At 42.4% G+C, this 17,961-nt stretch overlaps 1 protein-coding gene across 2 annotated transcripts; it reads left to right on the forward strand.

Annotated features, from left to right (window-relative positions):
* Positions 1-1,933: 1,933 nt before the first annotated feature.
* On the forward strand, positions 1,934-17,364 carry snx2 (sorting nexin 2). 2 transcript variants are annotated; one of them, XM_048243854.1, is made up of 16 exons: positions 1,934-2,112; positions 3,826-3,946; positions 5,491-5,636; positions 6,120-6,186; positions 6,458-6,501; positions 9,119-9,260; positions 9,414-9,492; positions 11,243-11,318; positions 11,928-12,041; positions 12,619-12,712; positions 13,415-13,620; positions 14,061-14,204; positions 14,590-14,601; positions 15,770-15,850; positions 16,019-16,090; positions 16,515-17,364. In XM_048243854.1, exons 1-16 carry the CDS (start codon positions 2,005-2,007, stop codon positions 16,563-16,565), a joined length of 1,557 nt encoding a protein of 518 aa, XP_048099811.1. In that variant the 5' UTR covers positions 1,934-2,004; the 3' UTR covers positions 16,566-17,364. The 2 variants fall into 2 exon arrangements, with proteins under 2 accessions (XP_048099811.1, XP_048099813.1); XM_048243856.1 differs by lacking the exon at positions 14,590-14,601 and having other exon boundaries at positions 1,935-2,112.
* The last annotated feature ends 597 nt before the right edge of the window (positions 17,365-17,961 follow it).

The raw sequence follows: 17,961 nt of genomic DNA on the forward strand, positions 1-17,961 counted from the left end.
CGGCCAAATTTTGACCCGTTGGTGGCGCTAGACGGCTGGGTTTAGAGATCCGTAAATGAGCGTGAGTGGTCAGTGGAGTGTCCCAAAACTTTCTGCCAAATTTCAGCACTTTTTAGCCAGGCGTTCTATGGGCTGCCATAGACTCCAATGGCGGAAGTATAATAATAGGAAAAGCTAGTAACTCAGTGGGTTCCTTCGCAGCTTCGCTGCTAGGCCCCCAATTACTAAAAGTGATGAGGACTGAGTCATCAGTGATGTTTTACATTCATGATTTCTGATTGCACAAATTTATGAGAATTTTCACAACACACACACACACACAGTTTAACATGTTCACAGCTGCATTCATGTGTTTATTTTGTTTGAATTACTTTGCCATTGACATAATCAGAAACATAATCAATGTAAATGTAAATCAGCTTTATTTTACCCATCCGGTAGTGTACAACACACCCCCACACACAGTGTACACCCATTCAAACACACACACCCCCACACACACTCAGAGCAGTGAGCATACTAGGAGCACACATACAGTGGGCAGCCCTTCTGGCGCCCGGGGAGCAGTTGGGGGTTGGGTGCCTTGCTCAAGGGCACCTCATCCGTGGATATGGATGTGGGATGTGAGAGCACTGTTCAGTCACTCCCCCCACCCAACCAGTTGGGGATCGTATCAGCCACCCTTCGGTCACAAGTCTGATTCCCTAACCAGTAGGCCTAACCACGGAAGCCCCCAATTGGCTTGTCACAAAGGATGACCCCAAAAAGCACCTGTTACGTTTTCTGTTTTCACACATTTCTGACAATATTAGTATTTGGTCCAGTATTTGTGGCAGCTGTGGCCTACTGGTTAGAACTTCGGACTTGTAATCAGAGGGTTGCCGGTTCGAACCACGACCAGTAGGCATGGCTGAAGTGGCCTTGAGCAAGGCACCTAACCCCTCACTGCTCCCCGAACGCTGCTGTTGTTGCAGGCAGCTCACTGCGCTGGGATTAGTGTGTGCTTCACCTCACTGTCTGCTGAGTGTGTTTCACTAATTCACAGATTGGGATAAATGCAGAGACCAAATTTCCCTCACGGGATCAAAAGAGTATATATACTTATACTTATTTTATTTAGAATTTCCCTAAACAGGCCCTGCCTGTGACATTTTTGAGATTTTGTAAACATATTTTTGGCCTAATACAGTGGCTATCAAAGTATGGGGCGGGCCCCACTAGTGGGGAATAGATGACAGGTGGGGCACGAGACAGGAGGAAATTGCATTTTTTTGTGCTTATCTTTAATAATGCCTACCTTTTTTGACAAGGAAGATCATAGATGCAAAACAAAATAGCCACACACAAACATAAGAGTCATAAACAGACCAACAGGGTTGATGGGGTCAGGTGGGGCTTGCAAATTCCCCACCTCCAAATTGGGGAATGACAGAAAAAGTTTGAGAACCACAGGCCTAATATCAGGGGTGGCCTAACTCACCTTTTATTTCATAGGCCTAGGCCTACTAGGTTTTAAGTGGACCCAACAGGTTGAGTTCCAAATCATGACATGCATCACCACTGCCTGGTCCTCCACTGGACACACTAAAAAAAAAGAATCCCCTCTGTGAAGCAACTGGACTGTAGCCTACCACTGTGTACAATGTATCCTAGCTGACAGTAGCTGACAAGTAGCCACAACTATGTGGCTGATAACCTTCAGTAGAATTGAGAACCACTAGGCTACATTCACTAGGCTAAACAAATACATCAATATTTAAAAAATGCCACATCCACTACTATCCAAAGCCTACGATCACTGTCATCCTTTACATGATCATCTGGCCTTAATAATAACCATCAGCGGCTTTCTACAAACTGGGCTGCGACATTTGGGGCGGAGCATGATCTCCACGAAACCGGCAGCTGTCATAAGACCAAATTGTTACTGCGAATCACATGACAGCTGGGAAGCCTCCCTACCCGTCCCATTGAGTTTGCCTTGGTTATTATTGTTTGGCGAAGATGGCGGCGGAGATGGAGCCTCCACCGTTGGGAGATGCGGAACAGACAGATTTCAGGGAAGTGGAGGACGGAGAGGATCTCTTTGTGAGCACTGTAACTACATTAGAGGTAAGACGAGGAAAAGAGAGCCGTAGGCAGCGTCATCTAGTAGGCTATGTAGGTAGCCTAGGCTAGCATCGTCAGGACAGTGAGTCTTTACGGTTTATTCTTCGTTTGTTTGGATCGTGTGATGCAAATAACATGTTTGCATATCAACAAATGCATTCGCATCTTGTGCATATCAGCGGCAAAATGAATCTACTGACTGATAGAAATCTCATTTAATTTCCAGTCAGTCAACAATTCCGGAGAACTACGCATGTGTGGAAAGGGTGCAGTGATCACGAGGATCAATTTCGCGTTACACCAGCGCAGTCTCACAGAGTTGGCACTGGATCACTTGGCCGTAGAGTTGCCAAGCAGGCAGTTCTCTTTTTGCTTAAAAGTAACCACGAATCACACAATCGTTTTAGAAGAACTCTTATGTATTGGCCATTTTCTTGCTGGTAAGGTTACTAAGTTGAACATGAGCAGGAATTGGGAATCCGGAAACTAGATCAGCACTTTTTCTCTGGAGCATCAGCAAATCCTGTGGAGTTGTCCTCGTTTCCACTCAGACATGTCGCAATAATATCAGCGAATCCAAGGGTTTGACAGAGACGTGGAAATATTTGTGTCAGGCCTACAAAAAAAACTATTAAGCCCACCAGCTGAGAAATTCAATGTGTTTTGCAAGTTTGCCCAAGTACAATTTTGTTTTAGACACTTAAAATGCACATACATTTAAAACCTTTCAATATCTAAAACGCTGCCTGGCCTACACTTAACCAGAAATATGACACATCAGAGAAAAATCTAATTTAAGCAACTCTAATAGTTCGAGGAAGCGTAGCTAGTGTGTACAGTAAAGACTGGTAAACTGTTCTGTCAGCACCCTTGGCTCATAGGCCAGGATGTCCCTCTTCCTGTCCAGGTAGTCATGAGATTTTCTTGTGAGTTGTGCATTGCTGGGTGTGTTTATGACAGAACGACCCTTTAAAACACAAGGGGAAAACTAGCATTAAAAAGTTAATTTGCCCGGCCTGCCCTCTTTCTGAAACTTTTGACAAGCGCCTGGTCAGATTGTAGATGATCAATTTTCCCCTCACATTTGAAATGACTGTCTGTTTTTCAGTGAACGTTTCTTTAATCTTTGAAAATGAACAGGGGGCAAAATAAATGTGGCTTTATGTTGGAAATACACCCTAAAAAGAAAACTAGGCACAGTGAACAATCTAATTTAATGTTGAAGGCAATGAAGGTTAAGGTGGTGTCAAAAAAAGTGTCAGTATGCCAGATTCTGCTTTGCATCACATATACTGAAGACCTCTGGGAAAATGTGTGGTCTGACCTTTGTGTAACAGCAGCTGACCTTTGAGTAATTCCACCAGTGCTCTGCTTATAAACTGGAGTAGAGTGTGTCTGGCATTTATTGATTATGAGAGCGTACATATTTTTCTGGCAGCTTTTCCATTTGATGTCAGCCTTCTCCTTTTCAATATTACACTAGCTTGCTGTGCATAATGATCACGATTTGTAGTTGACTGAGGTATATGTGGAAGGTGATCTTTTGGCAATAATGGAAAGTATTTTTTCTAAACTCGTACATAAAGTGAATGTAAGAATGCATTTTCTATATGTCATGGAACAAAGCATGTCTGGTGGTCAGTGTGTGTTTCCATGCATACAGTGTTTGCACATCTGAATCTGAGCCCATCTGCTTGTCTGTGTGTGTGTCTGTAGTCCAGTCCGTCCTCACCCCCAGAACCTGCCAGTCTGCCCACAGAGGATGTCAATGTCAGCTCCAATGGACCCAAGCCAGCTGAGATCCTACTGGATGATGACCCAGAGGACCTGTTTGCTGGTATGAGAGGCCTGACAAACATGCCCTAATCCTGCTTTAGTTGGCTCTCCACTTCCTATAAAGGTCGACACAGTAGTTTCTGCACATACTTTATAGAGCCTCGTAATTTTTATTTTTATTTTATTTTTATATCTGATGTCCCCTCTATTCTCATTAAGTCAGAGGTGTGATACGGGTAGGAGGTAGCTTTTATTTGGCTTGGCCCAGCCTCTACTTTCCTGCCTACTGGTCTTTATCAGGCTCACTCTTATCCAGACAGAGTGAGTGGGAGAGGAGAGATTTCTTCCTCGCACTTTCTCATAAGGAGAGGCCAACTGTGAAAATTGTGTAAATAGTTTCAGTTCCTTAATGCAATGTTTGTTAATGAAACCCACCTCCAATGGCCACATTACTCCACTGCTGATCCACTCTCCACAGTTTGTGTTCTCTCAGCTGTGCTGTCTCACAGCCGTGGCAGAGCCTGTGGGTGGAGGAGGAAGTGAGATTTGGGTAGAGTGGTCACTGAGGTGTAGAGCCTGGCAGTCACTGTGCTTAAGGTATGGTGAACCACTGAAGCCTTACTTGCTCTTTCAGTGGAAATTCATATGCAAGCGACAAGCAATTATACAGCACTCGGCATGTCCAAAAGCCAAGGTTACTGTCACGAAAGTGCAGGTAAGTCTTGTAATGAAGGGCCTCTGCAGTACACTTTGGCTTCAGTGCTCCTACACCAGCCTGGTATAGGGTGTCGTGTGGCTACATTGATAGATACATTAATTATTTTTACCTATTTGTGGTTTGGTGATGTTTTAGTATAGCATGTCCCTTTGCTTACCTCTCTAGTCTTTCACGGGGAGCCCGTTATGAGGTGTTAATGGAACATTCTCGTTCACAATAGAAAAATAATGAGTGAGAACTGGCCGCACAGGTTTGAATGCTGAATCATTTATCAGTGGTGTTTTAGTGCTAGTGCTGCTCCCTTGTAAATCTAATCAGATTTGTTTGATGTTTGTTTCACTAAGTAGAGCAAGTTATCAGCTGTCATTATTACAACAACAAGGTTAATGTTGCAAGTGTAATATAAGGATTAGACCTTCAGGTCCTATCATGCACGCTGGACTCTGATCCTGTAGGCCACTCTGTTTTGACTCAAACAGAAGCACACAGAGCTGAAAAATGTAGTGTAGAGAGAGAGGAAATAGGAAGCACCTGATCAAGATACGTGTTTGCCACAGAACTGAGTAGATATGGCTTTAATGATAATGAAACTCAAGTTCTCAATATCTGTGTAGAGATATGTGTGGACATTTTGTGATTGCTATACAAAAACATGCTATGTAAAGAAGACGTGCCTGAGGGTATGTGAGGCCTGTGTGTGACCTGTTGACAGATATATGTTACTATAGACAGTGCTGTTTTCAGAGATGGGAAATGAGACCTACATAAAAATGGTTATTACATAAGATTTTTACTTTACTTTGTTGAAAAGGTACAGACAAAAAAAGATACAACATACCTTGGTGTGTATGTGGATTTCAAGTCATTGTGTTGTGTTGTGTTGTCAGAAGCCACTGATGAGGTCTCATTGGACAGCCCTGAGAGGGAGCCCATTCTCTCGGATGGCCCCTCCCCTGCCATCACCCCAGTGACGCCCACGGTCATGATCACACCACGCATTGAGCCTGCCATGTTCGAGCGCTCCCCAGAAGAGGTCTCCAACCATTTTCTGTCTGTCTGTCTGTCTGTCTGTCAATCATCTATCTTCCGGTCTCGATCTTTCTGACTGTCTATCCTCCTGACTTTCTCTTGACGTGACTCCTCCATTTCCCTGTCTCAATCTCCCCTTCCTCCGTCTGTGCTGCTGCTGCGTCTGTGTTCACACATGCTGTGATGTTTCTGATTGTCATGTTTGCCACATCATTTCAGCTGGTATATTTAATTTCATTACCATGTTTTATAGAAAATGACCATCGCTAAGCTAATGTGATATCTGTATAGTAAAAGTCTATAGCACTCAGCTATCACTGTAAGTCTAATGCATGATCAAGTTCTCTTCAGAGTCTGTTAAGTCACATACTCTAGTCCATTTTAAAGCACTGGAATACATCTAAGTGTTCTGTCTGTCTCTATTTATTGTATTATCTCTGTTCAAGTTGTAATTGGATTCAATTGTTTTATGCTGTTATGATTGTAGGAGGAGGAGGAGGAGAATGGTGATACATTTGACATGCATATATCAGTGTCTGACCCAGAGAAAGTTGGTAAGTACTTTCAGTCAGTCAGTGCAGTAGGCCAGGTACTTGTAGCTCATTTACTGTATCATCTTATCTATTGCATTGGCAGATTGATCTAGTATACATCTTTCACTCTCTTGTATACTTTTATTCATCTGACAATCGAGATGCTTTAATTATGTGGGTCAGATGGGCCTGTTGAAGTGTAACGCTCCCTCTTTCTAAAGAATTGACAAAAATGTAAGTTTGTTCTGAATAGATTGATGTTTTTGTTAAAAGGTTATTTTGCTCTTTGTAGGTGATGGAATGAATGCCTACATGGCCTACAAAGTCACCACGAAGGTGGGTTCTGCTCCCTGGAACACCTGCAGCCAGTTAGCATTTCTGGGTGGCCAGCTTTGCTCCTGTATCAGACCTAATAGCTAGTAGTTAGTCAGCTTTTTGTTTGTGTTGTTAATGACTCCCTCTGCAATTTTTGACCATTCTCATCAACAAGTGGGGAAGATCACGCGGTAACGGAGTTACACTCCCACTAGATTTTTTGGTGCCACTCAGCAATTAATGAACCAAAATTTAAGAACAATATGTCAGTTTGTATGTGCCTACATGACATGTACTTAAATAATAGCTCAAAATGGTCTGGTGAAATTAAATCTTCATATGATTTTAAAGCCAGAGAGTGCTCAGTAACAGAGTTACAGAAAATTAACATCACTTTTTTACCATAAAAGTCAACATAATCAAGAATGTGGTTCACAGAAAACTCATAGAAGTGTTTCTACACTTGTTTCCTATAATATGACCAAAGAATTTGCGACTGTGAATAGTTTTGACATATATCTTCTAAGACATATATGTTTCATAAGTCATGATAATGGAGTTACATGAAGAACTCATGGTAACGGAGTAACAAAGTAGATGTACCGCCTTTTGTGTGGGAGGTATGGTGTAATGGTGTATGTGTGTAGGGGGGGGGGGCTGCATGTGTATGTAATGGTATGTATGTGTGTGTTGTGTGTGGGGGGGGTGCTTTTGTGTGGGAGGTATGGCGTGTGTGTGTGTGTGTGTGTGTGTGGGGGGGCTTTTGTGTGGGAGGTATGGTGTAATGGTGTATGTGTGTAAGGGGGGTGGGGATTGTATGTGTATGTAACGGTATGTATGTATAGGGGGGTTTGGTGTAATGGGTGTGTGTGTGTGTTTGGGGGGGGCTTTTGTGTGGGAGGTATGGTGTAATGGTGTATGTGTGTAAGGGGGGTGGGGATTGTATGTGTATGTAACGGTATGTATGTATACGGGGGTTTGGTGTAATGTGTGTGTGTGTGTGTGTGTGTGTGTGTGGGGCAGGGGGTGATGTGTATGTAGGGGGGTGCCTGAGTGAGTGAGTACTGTGTGAGTGTCCCCATCATCTACTGGCAACCCTTCACTCAACACCACCATCTACAAGCTGACGGGTGTACAGTCTTTCATTTATTTCATGGCCCCCCATGGACAGAATTTCACGAAACTTGGCATGCCCCAAGAGGCTTTTAGCGTGACCATACACATCAAATTTGGGGCGGTTCAGAACATCTCAGCCGAAGATATAGAAAGAATTCTGTGACTTTGCTGAAACTCTGTTACCATATCGGTAATGGAGTTACACAGTTACACACTTTAACCTGAGAATATTTCCTATACTTGCATGAAAAATTCCAAATGAAATATACTAAATCAAGTGTCCTACCATGGCACTTTCTTTTGGAAAATATTTTCACTTTTGGGCTTAATGCCATTGCGGGAGGAGGAAAAACAGCATTTTATGGTAATCGAGTTACAGGACCGCATATTTTAAAAGTCTTTAGATATATTTTTTTCTTAATTTTTATGTCAAAAACATAACAAGGGAAATGTGTGCAACATAAAACAACAATAGAATAAGAAAAAAGTTGTCAATATCTTTCACAATTACTTTCAGATACATGATCTTTTCAAGAGCACAAATCTATAGGCTACTGCCTGACACCACATGTCATTATCTTCAGAATGCTGTAACCTTTGATCTAGGGCACATAGAAACAAACTTTAACCTGTTTTGTAAACTTTAAAGGAAAATTCCGGTTTTTAGCACTTTAAGGCCCTTTTCTGGTTTGTTTTGGATAAACTAGAGTGGTTGACATTTTGACGATTGGTCCTGTCTTGACTTTTCTGACTCGTTTTGAATCGCCTCAAACATGTCCTAAAACAACCCTTAACGTTCGTTTTCAAAACTGTGCAACTCCCCGAGTGGTTAGTGGTGTTCGTTGATGTTCCAAAACAAGTAGCGTAGTGAAATACAGTTTCTGTCGTGTTTTATTTGCCATTTTGTAAAATCCCATTGATTTCTGTTGGAAGACTCATTGCACGTTGATAGCTGCGCCACCGTCTATGCATCAGGTTCAAATATTGAGCGGTTGTGAATAGTTCCACAATAGCAAATAAGACGGCTGGAAATCATACATTGCGCCGATATATTTGCTTTTAATAATAAACGAACACCACTAACCACTCGGTGAGTTGCACAGTTTTGAAAACTAACGTTTAGGGTTGTTTTAGGACATGTTTGAGTAGCCAACTACAGTATGCCCATTGCCAGCCACCCTGAGAAGTCAAAGGCGATCTAAAACGAAGTCAGAAAAGTCGAGACAGGACCAATCGTCAAAATTTCGTGTCCACCACTCTAGTTCATCCAAAACAAACCAGAAAAGGGCCTTAAAGTGCTAAAAACCGGAATTTTCCTTTAAGCACATGCCAGATGTGTTTTGTGGAGATGTCTTTTTTTTGAGAGTCTTTAAAAGCTCTATTTTTGACCCTAGATGTTAACATGTGTGTGATCTTCCCCAAATGTGTGCCCATTTGTTTGTTTTTTTCTTTGAAGTGATGTAGTTTCCACTTTCAATAAAAACATGTTCCTTGTTAATGTTAATGTTCCTTGTCTTTTTAGACCTCTCTGAGAATGTTCAACCGCAACGAGTTCTCCGTGAAGAGAAGGTTCAGTGACTTCCTGGGACTTCACAGCAAACTGGCCTCCAAGTACCTTCACATTGGTTACATAGTCCCCCCTGCCCCAGAGAAAAGCATTGTGGGTAAGCACCAGATTACATTCAGGAAGAACAGTCTTACAGCATGTAAGGTGTATGAAAAAGTGTAAAGGTTCAAGTTAACATTTCATTTTTCTAATCCCAAAGATACCACTCCTAAGTGTACTAATCTGTAGCACTGCAACTAACCTTTTTCAGGTATGACTAAGGTCAAGGTGGGGAAGGATGACTCCTCATCCACTGAGTTTGTGGAGAAGCGAAGATCAGCTCTGGAAAGGTAGCCCCACCTAACCCCTACAACACTCCTGTTCTAACTCAGTTACTTAAGATGACAAATCGGCAAGTACAGTCAGCAAGCGAGTGCATGTAATGATTTTTCTTCCCACTTGCTGAGAAACTCCTCCCCCTCCCCTCTGCATGTGACACGGCCCCACACACCTAGCTGGATCCAGACATGAAAACACTTCAGCAGGAAAAGAGCACTCTTGTTCTGGTCTTTTGTTGGTGGAAAGGTTAACCAGCCAAATATTAGACAGCTCATAATCGCTGAGCGCCCAGGCATCTTCTGTCTCTGAGCAGCAGGAGAAGGCTGAGGAGAAGGAGGGGGAGGAAGTCAACAAGATGCTAGTGGTTTTCCACCAAGTGGCCTCCCCTATAAATTCACCATTTTTCTCTTTTCCTTTGGCACAATTCTGCCCTGGTCTCTATTCCATTGTTTTCTTTATTTTTACTTCTGTTTTTGTTAGTGTTCCCTCTCATGCTATATTACGGCCTTTTTAGAAAGACCTGAAAAAATGTATAAAAATGAAATTCAGGCAAGCAAGCAAGCCTTTCCCTTGACCTTTTCCATTTTGTGAAGTGATTGGAAGGTGTGTGTGTGTGTGTGTGACTCATAATATTATAAGTGGCATGCCTGTGCACATGTCATCAGTGGAAGAACTATTTTCTGATGGCTATAGGAAGGCAAATTCCATTTAGTTTGTACTGATATGGTCGTGTGTTGAATCTTGTGCTTTAAGTTAACACAACTCTTCACTCTTGAATGAAAGGTCTTTGAAAATCCAGGAAATATGTAGCACATGAGAAACTTACAACACCATATTGGATCTCCCTTGCCCAATTAAATGACTCAATAGCTACAGTCAGTGGAGTGGAGTTAGTAGAGTGTAGCTGCTTGTTTTTTTCTTGGGTAGGTTGGAATATTTCCAATGTGTCACATTTTTTCTTCAGGAAATGTGTGTACACAGAAATATTGGTTTGTCTGTATGACCTGTCCTATAGGATGTAGGAGTGTGGAGGCGATGGTGTAGGCTCTCTCACTCCTGCTGTAGGAGTGTGTATGTGGGCCATGTGGAGGCGATGGTGTAGGCTCTCTCACTCCTGCTGTAGGAGTGTGTATGTGGGACATGTGGAGGCGATGGTGTAGGCTCTCTCACTCCTGCTGTAGGAGTGTGTATGTGGGCCATGTGGAGGCGATGGTGTAGGCTCTCTCACTCCTGCTGTAGGAGTGTGTATGTGGGCCATGTGGAGGCGATGGTGTAGGAGTGTGTATGTGGGCCATGTGGAGGCGATGGTGTAGGCTCTCTCACTCCTGCTGTAGGAGTGTGTATGTGGGCCATGTGGAGGCGATGGTGTAGGAGTGTGTATGTGGGCCAAGTGGAGGCGATGCTGCAGGAGTGGTGGAAACGGTGTGTCTCTAGAGCTTAGTGTCTCTTATGTGTGAATAGTGTCGGAGGAGAAAGTTAGCACCCCTCCTTATGAATTTGGGAATGTGCACGCAAAATGATGACCTCTTTTTCCAGGAGTAGGATCAGTGGTCTCTGCTGTTGAAGTTGGGCAGTGTGTGTAGGTATCAGTGTGTTCTTCTGCAGTAAGCTGGGAGTGTGTGTAGGTAAGACATTTTGTCCCTTAGATTGTATAGAGTAGAGCTAGGAAGCAGTGTGTTCTGTGTGGTAGTCACTGAAATCATCTGCTTATTGCTGCCAGAGGAAAAGGGTGTGTTACTGACCGTGTGTGTTTCTCTAAAGGTACCTAATGCGAACGGTGAAACACCCCATCTTACTGAAGGACCCTGATGTGCAGCAGTTCTTGGAGAACACAGAGGTACTGCCAGATAACATAACAGCACAATGCTTATTCAGATAATTTATTTTATTTCTATGCTTACGTTTAAAACCATTTAGTGGTCACCTTAAACCAATAGTATTCATAATTATCAGCTAGTTGTACTATGGTAACACCAATAAAATATAAGATTTGGAAGGGAATACCAGTGCCTGCAAAAGCTGTAAATGTTTGAGTTCTTCTGCTCCTCATGTAACTATTTTGTGATTGTGTGTGTGTGTGTGCGTGCAGAGGCCTACAGCCTTTAGAAGACACTGTCTGCATCCATTGTAAAGCAATTACAGTATTAACACACTTCTAATATAGCGCCCAGCCAGGGGAGGAGGGAGAAAGGCTTCCGCAGGGCCAATTGAAGGCTATTTCTCCCCAGCACAGTCCCCAGGGCCAGTTTTTGAGCCTCAAATGTATTAAATTAGATCCAGCATTGAAATGTATGGGAGTGGAGAAAACACTAAGGAGTCGAGCGAGGGATGGAGGGAGGAGTGTTGGATGGGTGGGGGGCGGGGGGTGGAGGGTCCCAGCGGGATTGGGTCGGATCCCTCGGCCTGTTAACCGGTTTGTTTGCCCTTATTTGTCATTTCATCCCAGCTGCCTCGTGCGGTTAGTACACAGGCCCTGAGCGGAGCCGGAATATTGAGGATGGTAAACAAGGCTGCCGACGCTGTCAACAAAATGACAATCAAGATGAATGAATCGGATGCGGTAAGGGCTGATTTTTAGACTTGAATAATGAGACGAATTAATGAGCCTCTGCCCCAGAATCCCTAAGAAGAGAGAGAGAGAGAGAAAAAATGTGAAAGACAGAAAGAGGGAGGGAGAGAGGGAGGGAGGGAGGGAGAGAGAGCAGAGAAAAGCAAAGCAACTCCAAGAAGAGAGACTGAACAAGGGGCCATAAAGCTAACCAGACATGTTGCAGGTCATGCTGAGAAGAATTTGCTGTTCATTATGAAATAAATTTTGTATACACTGTAAACATTGGTCTGCTAGTTTTGTGACATTTTAAAAAATATTAACCTTGTAAGGTCACTAGCGCCAATTACCTGACATCTATCAGTTTTGTAAAAACAGCTTAACCACTTAATTGAAACTGATTTGATCTGGAAAGTAAACAATTTTTTAGTTTATTAATCAGCTTATCCAAAAGGCAAAATGTCTCTTTTAGACTTTTAGAAGACATTATGCATGTCCACAATTAAACTCTGTCAGCATGCAGCACACTGAAGCTAAATCACTGGACTGAAGTGTGTGTTTGTGTTTGTGTGTGCGTGTGTGTTTGCAGTGGTTTGAGGAGAAGCAGCAGCAGTTTGAGAATCTGGATGCCCAGCTGCGAAAGCTCCATGCCAGTGTGGAGTCGCTTGTGGTGCACAGGAAAGGTACAGTATGACTCAGGAGGAGGGCATGAACTAATGATTGCAGCGCCGCTGTCTCTCGCATCATGCCACTGCTTTATTGTCTGTGTGGAATTGAGAACATGTTACCAAACTCACTCTGTTTCATGGCACACAGAGTAAGAAGTGGAGGCTCTGCTGAGTCTTTATGAGTTGTGTTTTCATGGAACCGTTTACTCATGTTATTCCTTTCACGTTGCTTTTAAGCTTCTAGGAACCTTTGAGATGTATGAGAATTGCATTTTGCCATCTTTGCCAAATTCAATGGAAGCACATTTTTTTACTCTTAGTGTCCGAATGTGTCCGCCTCAGATGCCTAACGTGAACAGTAAGGGTGGAATGGAGGAATGCTCTGTGATCTGAATAACTTTATAGATCAGTGGTCCCCAAACTTTTTCTTCCAAGGGCCAGCTCACTATGCCTGGCTCCAAGAGAGGGCCAGAGACTCGGAGTAGTTCTATATCAGTAACCATAAATAGCTTAGTGCTGTGAACAACAGCAGTCTACCTTAGTTGAATATTCTATTACATTTAATCATAGGCTATTGCAATTTAATATCATTGTTAGCTGTGTTGATATTGTCATCATGCCATATCAGTGTAAAATTAAATAATACTAATAAAAAAACGTTTGCATTCCCAAAAGTATTAGCAGGGAGTCCCAAAAGTATATTCTCTGTCTCCTCAGAGTTGTCCTTCAACACAGCTTCCTTTGCCAAGAGTGCCGCCATGCTGGGGAACTCCGAGGACCACACGGCGCTGTCTCGCGCTCTGTCCCAGCTGGCCGAGGTGGAGGAGAAGATCGACCAGCTGCATCAGGACCAGGCCTACGCCGACTTCTACCTGTTCTCCGAGCTGGTGGGGGACTACGTTCGTCTTCTCACTGCTGTCAAGGTATGCACACACAAACACACACATATATACACACAGAACACACCATTTCATCACCCACCTCCCACACACCCCAGTACCCCCCCCCACACACACACACACACACACACACACACACACACACACACACACACACACACACACACAAAGTTAAGCTGGCTCTTGAGCAAAACAATTTTGTTATAACTTATACTTCCTTTTATGAGTACATGACAATAAACTACTTGACCTTGAACATACACTGGACAAGCACAGGATAAACACAGAGAAGTTATGTTTCATTTACTTACTGCCTAAGCTGTAAGCTGTTTCTCTTTCTATTTCTTTCTCTCTCTCTCTCTCTCTCTCTCTCTCTCTCTCTCTCTCTCTCTCTCTCTCTCTCTCTCTCTCTCTCTCTCTCTCTCTCTCTCTCTCTCTCTCTCTCTCTCTCTCTCTCTCTGAAGGGTGTGTTTGACCAGCGCATGAAAACCTGGTCCAAGTGGCAAGATGCTCAGGTCATGCTGCAGAGAAAGCGTGAAGCTGAGGCAAAACTCCAGTATGCCAATAAACCCGATAAGCTGCAGCAGGCCAAGGACGAGATCAAGGAGGTAAAGATCCCAAAGTGGGCACACTCACGCACATATTCACAAATGCTCACACACTCCATGCATACAGTGCACTTTCATTTGCATTTAAAGCATTTAAAAAACCTGTGATGTCCCCTGTAGTGGAGACTGCTAATTCACTGGCACATGCACTAACCAAGAGCACACCGATGGTTGTCAATAGGGAGCTGCAGAAAAGCAGGCATAAGTACTGATGCATAGTTGGGGGAAATCTCTAGCCTTCCCCTGCATGAGCGTCTCCAGGGCAACTATGCTCTGGGTCTGAGGTGCAAGACTGACCTGAATTATTTTGATCACAAAGCATTTTTTCTTTTTCCGCCTTTTTAATTTCTGCATTTTCCTGATCATGCTTCCCCCAACCCAAAAGGAAATTGTGGAGGTAGGACCCTGGCTTTCACTCTACTTCTCTCTCTTTCTCTTTCTTTCTTTTTTCACCAGTTCTTTTTGTTTGCTTGTGTCATAAAATAGACTAGGTTAACACCCTCAAGGTTGACTCTTGACTTCTCCTGTTGGGCCACATATATATATATTACATTTAGGCTCAGTTTTGACAAAATCAACGTTTGCAAGTTGAAGGTATGCAATGCAGTTTCAGTTTGTTTTTTGTTTTTTTAATATGTTGCTGCAATTTTACATAACTGTAAATATCAATCATGGCTCTCAAGGTAATATTACACGATTTAATACAAATAGTAGGCTATTGCACAATTGCCGCAAAGCAACTCGTTAATCTCCAATTTGCAAAGCTATGCCAGGGCTGTAAGGATGCATGATTGACAGTGTTGTGTCTGGCTATGTTAGGCAACTTGTTGTTGACATCTCTGATGAAGAAATTTCTTGTGATTCTGTTGACAATTTGCACCACCCATATTCAGTTTCATGAAGGATTGTTTGTTGTCTTACTCGTCAGTTAGCAGAGATGCTCACTCTCTGCTTTCCAGTCCAAACAGAGGTTTACTTAGAAATTATTCTGTGTCCTATATTCTTTGGCCACAAAATATTTTTGCCTTTCATTTCTCGCATGTTTGATATTGGGACCTTTTTATTTGTCCTATTTTACAGTTTAGTGTTTGTTAAAGGGATTTCTAAAGTGCCCCATGGTCAGGCAGTTCAGAGTGGTCACTTGCTCCAAATTCAGATTAGCTATTTTCATTGTACATAGACATACAAGATCAAGAGGTCACCTCCATTTGTTTTACTTCTGTATGTAGACACATGTTGGTGTTTTAGTGCTGCATGCATTCTCAGTCCATTTAATATTAGGTACAAATGGGTTTTCCACTGAATATTCATGTTTTTATCATCCCATCCTCACATTTAAAACCTCTCCCGTTAGCATTAGTATTGCATTAGCACCTTGTGTTTGTACAGTGCAGTTTGTATTCATTCTTTACAATGTTTTGCGTCCTAATCCACCTTCGCTTTACAACAAAGTCTTTAGTTGGTAGTAAGAGCAGTCCGCCACAGCATAGGTGCACAAAGCCAGACAGAACAAATGCTCACCTTTCAGACACCCATACCTGTGGACTGTCTTTTCTCTCTTGCAGTGGGAAGGTAAGGTCGAGCAAGGAGAGCGAGATTTTGAGCAGATATCAAAAATCATTCGCAAGGAGGTGGGAAGGTTTGAGGTAAGAGCAATACTTGCCTATTTAAGTAAAAAAAAACCCAGGGTTTGTTAGTAGGCTTTATTTATGTCATTGATATGGTAGCATCTATTGCCATTGCCATCATCTACTGCTGCTGAGCAGATGCTCCAACTCATACCTGCACACTGTGCCTCTTGCTTCTACCTGCAGAAAGACAGAGTGAAGGACTTCAAAGTGGTAATCATCAAATACCTAGAGTCTCTCGTCCATACACAGCAACAGGTAAGCCAGCGCTTAAATATTCAATGTAGAACTTGAAGCGTACGGAATCATAAAAATGTCATGAATTAAAAGAGTTAATCATCCAGTATATATTTTAATGAAAAATATAAACACTTAATTTTTGCCAACAAAGCTGTATAGTTATGAATTATTTTTGCCATTGACCTTGTACAAATGTTCACTTTCAGACACGATCTGACAAAAGAAAAGTGAAACAGTGAAAAGGGGAAGGGAAGAATAGTTGTTCATATTGTATATTGTAGCCTTTTGGAGACCAAGGAATTTATTGGCCATTTGTAGATTCGACAGTAATACAGATAAAAATGCAAGAAATAAGTTTTCAAAGAAACAATGGCAGCAGTAGTTTCAAATGTACTGAAATGTTTATAATGCATTTATTGTTTTGTTTTTTTTTGTTTTACAGCTGATAAAATACTGGGAGGCATTCTTACCCGAAGCCAAAGCTATTGCATAACCAGGCAGATCTTTGTTTACTGAATCTTGTAATCTCACTCGAAAGATGATGCACAGACAGATGAAATCTCAATGACCACTTGAAAATTAAACACTAGAAATCTTTTTGATGGCTCACTCCCCACTTTTCTTTGATTTTGTTTCTCTTCTTGTAACTAATGTCTTTAAAGGATGCCCCGTTTTTCTTGATTTGGCCCAGACAGCCAAAAAAGGGCAGGGCAGTACAAAGGGGTGTTTGCACTTCTTGTTTGGTGACATCACTGCTGTTCTGTCATGGCAGGGGCTTAGTGCCACATCACATGGTGTTGTGTGATGTGTTCTATCCTCATGTGGGCTCACTTGAGCCCATTCTGCGTTTGTTTTAAAGCAAGCATGCTCCCTGTCTCAGTCAATGTCGAGCCCTTGAAGAATGTGCTCTGGGCACTTTTCCATGCTTCTGAACCATTGTCAGGACAGCAGGGTTACAGGCAGACTGAACACATAGTGCCTACATAACAGTTTGTAAAGTGCAAAACGTATGTGGACATTCTTCCTTCATGCTAAAACCTGTGTGTTGAACATGAAATTTCCATTTGCAGCTTTTTCCCCTTGTTGTTTTACCCTGAGGTGCTTGGCCCCATGGTGTTGCTGCTCTGTTTTTTTACTTTGCCATTTAACCTGCAATTTTTGAATATTGAATACCTGTGTTTGAGTCCTTGTTTGAAAGCCTTGTCCTAAAAGATTTTTAAAAATTCATTTATTTTTTACTTCACATTCCTGTGCAGAGATGCTTGTGTCCTAATAAAGGAATGTACATCTTTGTTGGTTAAGTGGCCAGTTCTTTCCTGTTTCTATATGAAGAACGGTATTATTTGTGTTTGCATGCAGGTAATTTTTCCCTGGATCTTAGGATTTGTTATGAGCAAAATGCATGTAAATGCAGTTGTCTCCTCTTTTGCAGCCCCAATGGTAGCCCTGAAAGCATCATGTCCTTACCTCTGGCCTACTTGTTGTGAGTTGTACTTAGCATAAACATTTCCAAAGCTGTCAAAAAGTAGTCTACTGCGCCTGTCCACTCACGTCACCACGAGTCTTATCGACAAGCTGTCATATTTATTATGGTCAGTATTGTTAGGCTGTAGGCCTACGGGAAAGAAGGCATTGCTGCTCTCCAGTGGAGGTGGGATGTGTAGGCCTCCAGCACAGCTGATGCTGAGCACAGGTTTTCATAATCAGGCAAAAGATAAATACGGTAAGTAGGCCGCTTATGTCTGAGGGTCATTGGACATGAATAACTCATTTGCCATGTCAACATAACATATAAATAGGAAAGAGTTTATTACATTGGTCTAAGTATCTTATATTCAGTAAGGGCATTACTTTCCTTGAGTTTTGTTCAGTTTTATGTCACCTCTATG

The sequence above is a fragment of the Alosa alosa genome, chromosome 5, assembly GCF_017589495.1.
Source record: "Alosa alosa isolate M-15738 ecotype Scorff River chromosome 5, AALO_Geno_1.1, whole genome shotgun sequence".
Taxonomy (NCBI): domain Eukaryota; kingdom Metazoa; phylum Chordata; class Actinopteri; order Clupeiformes; family Clupeidae; genus Alosa; species Alosa alosa.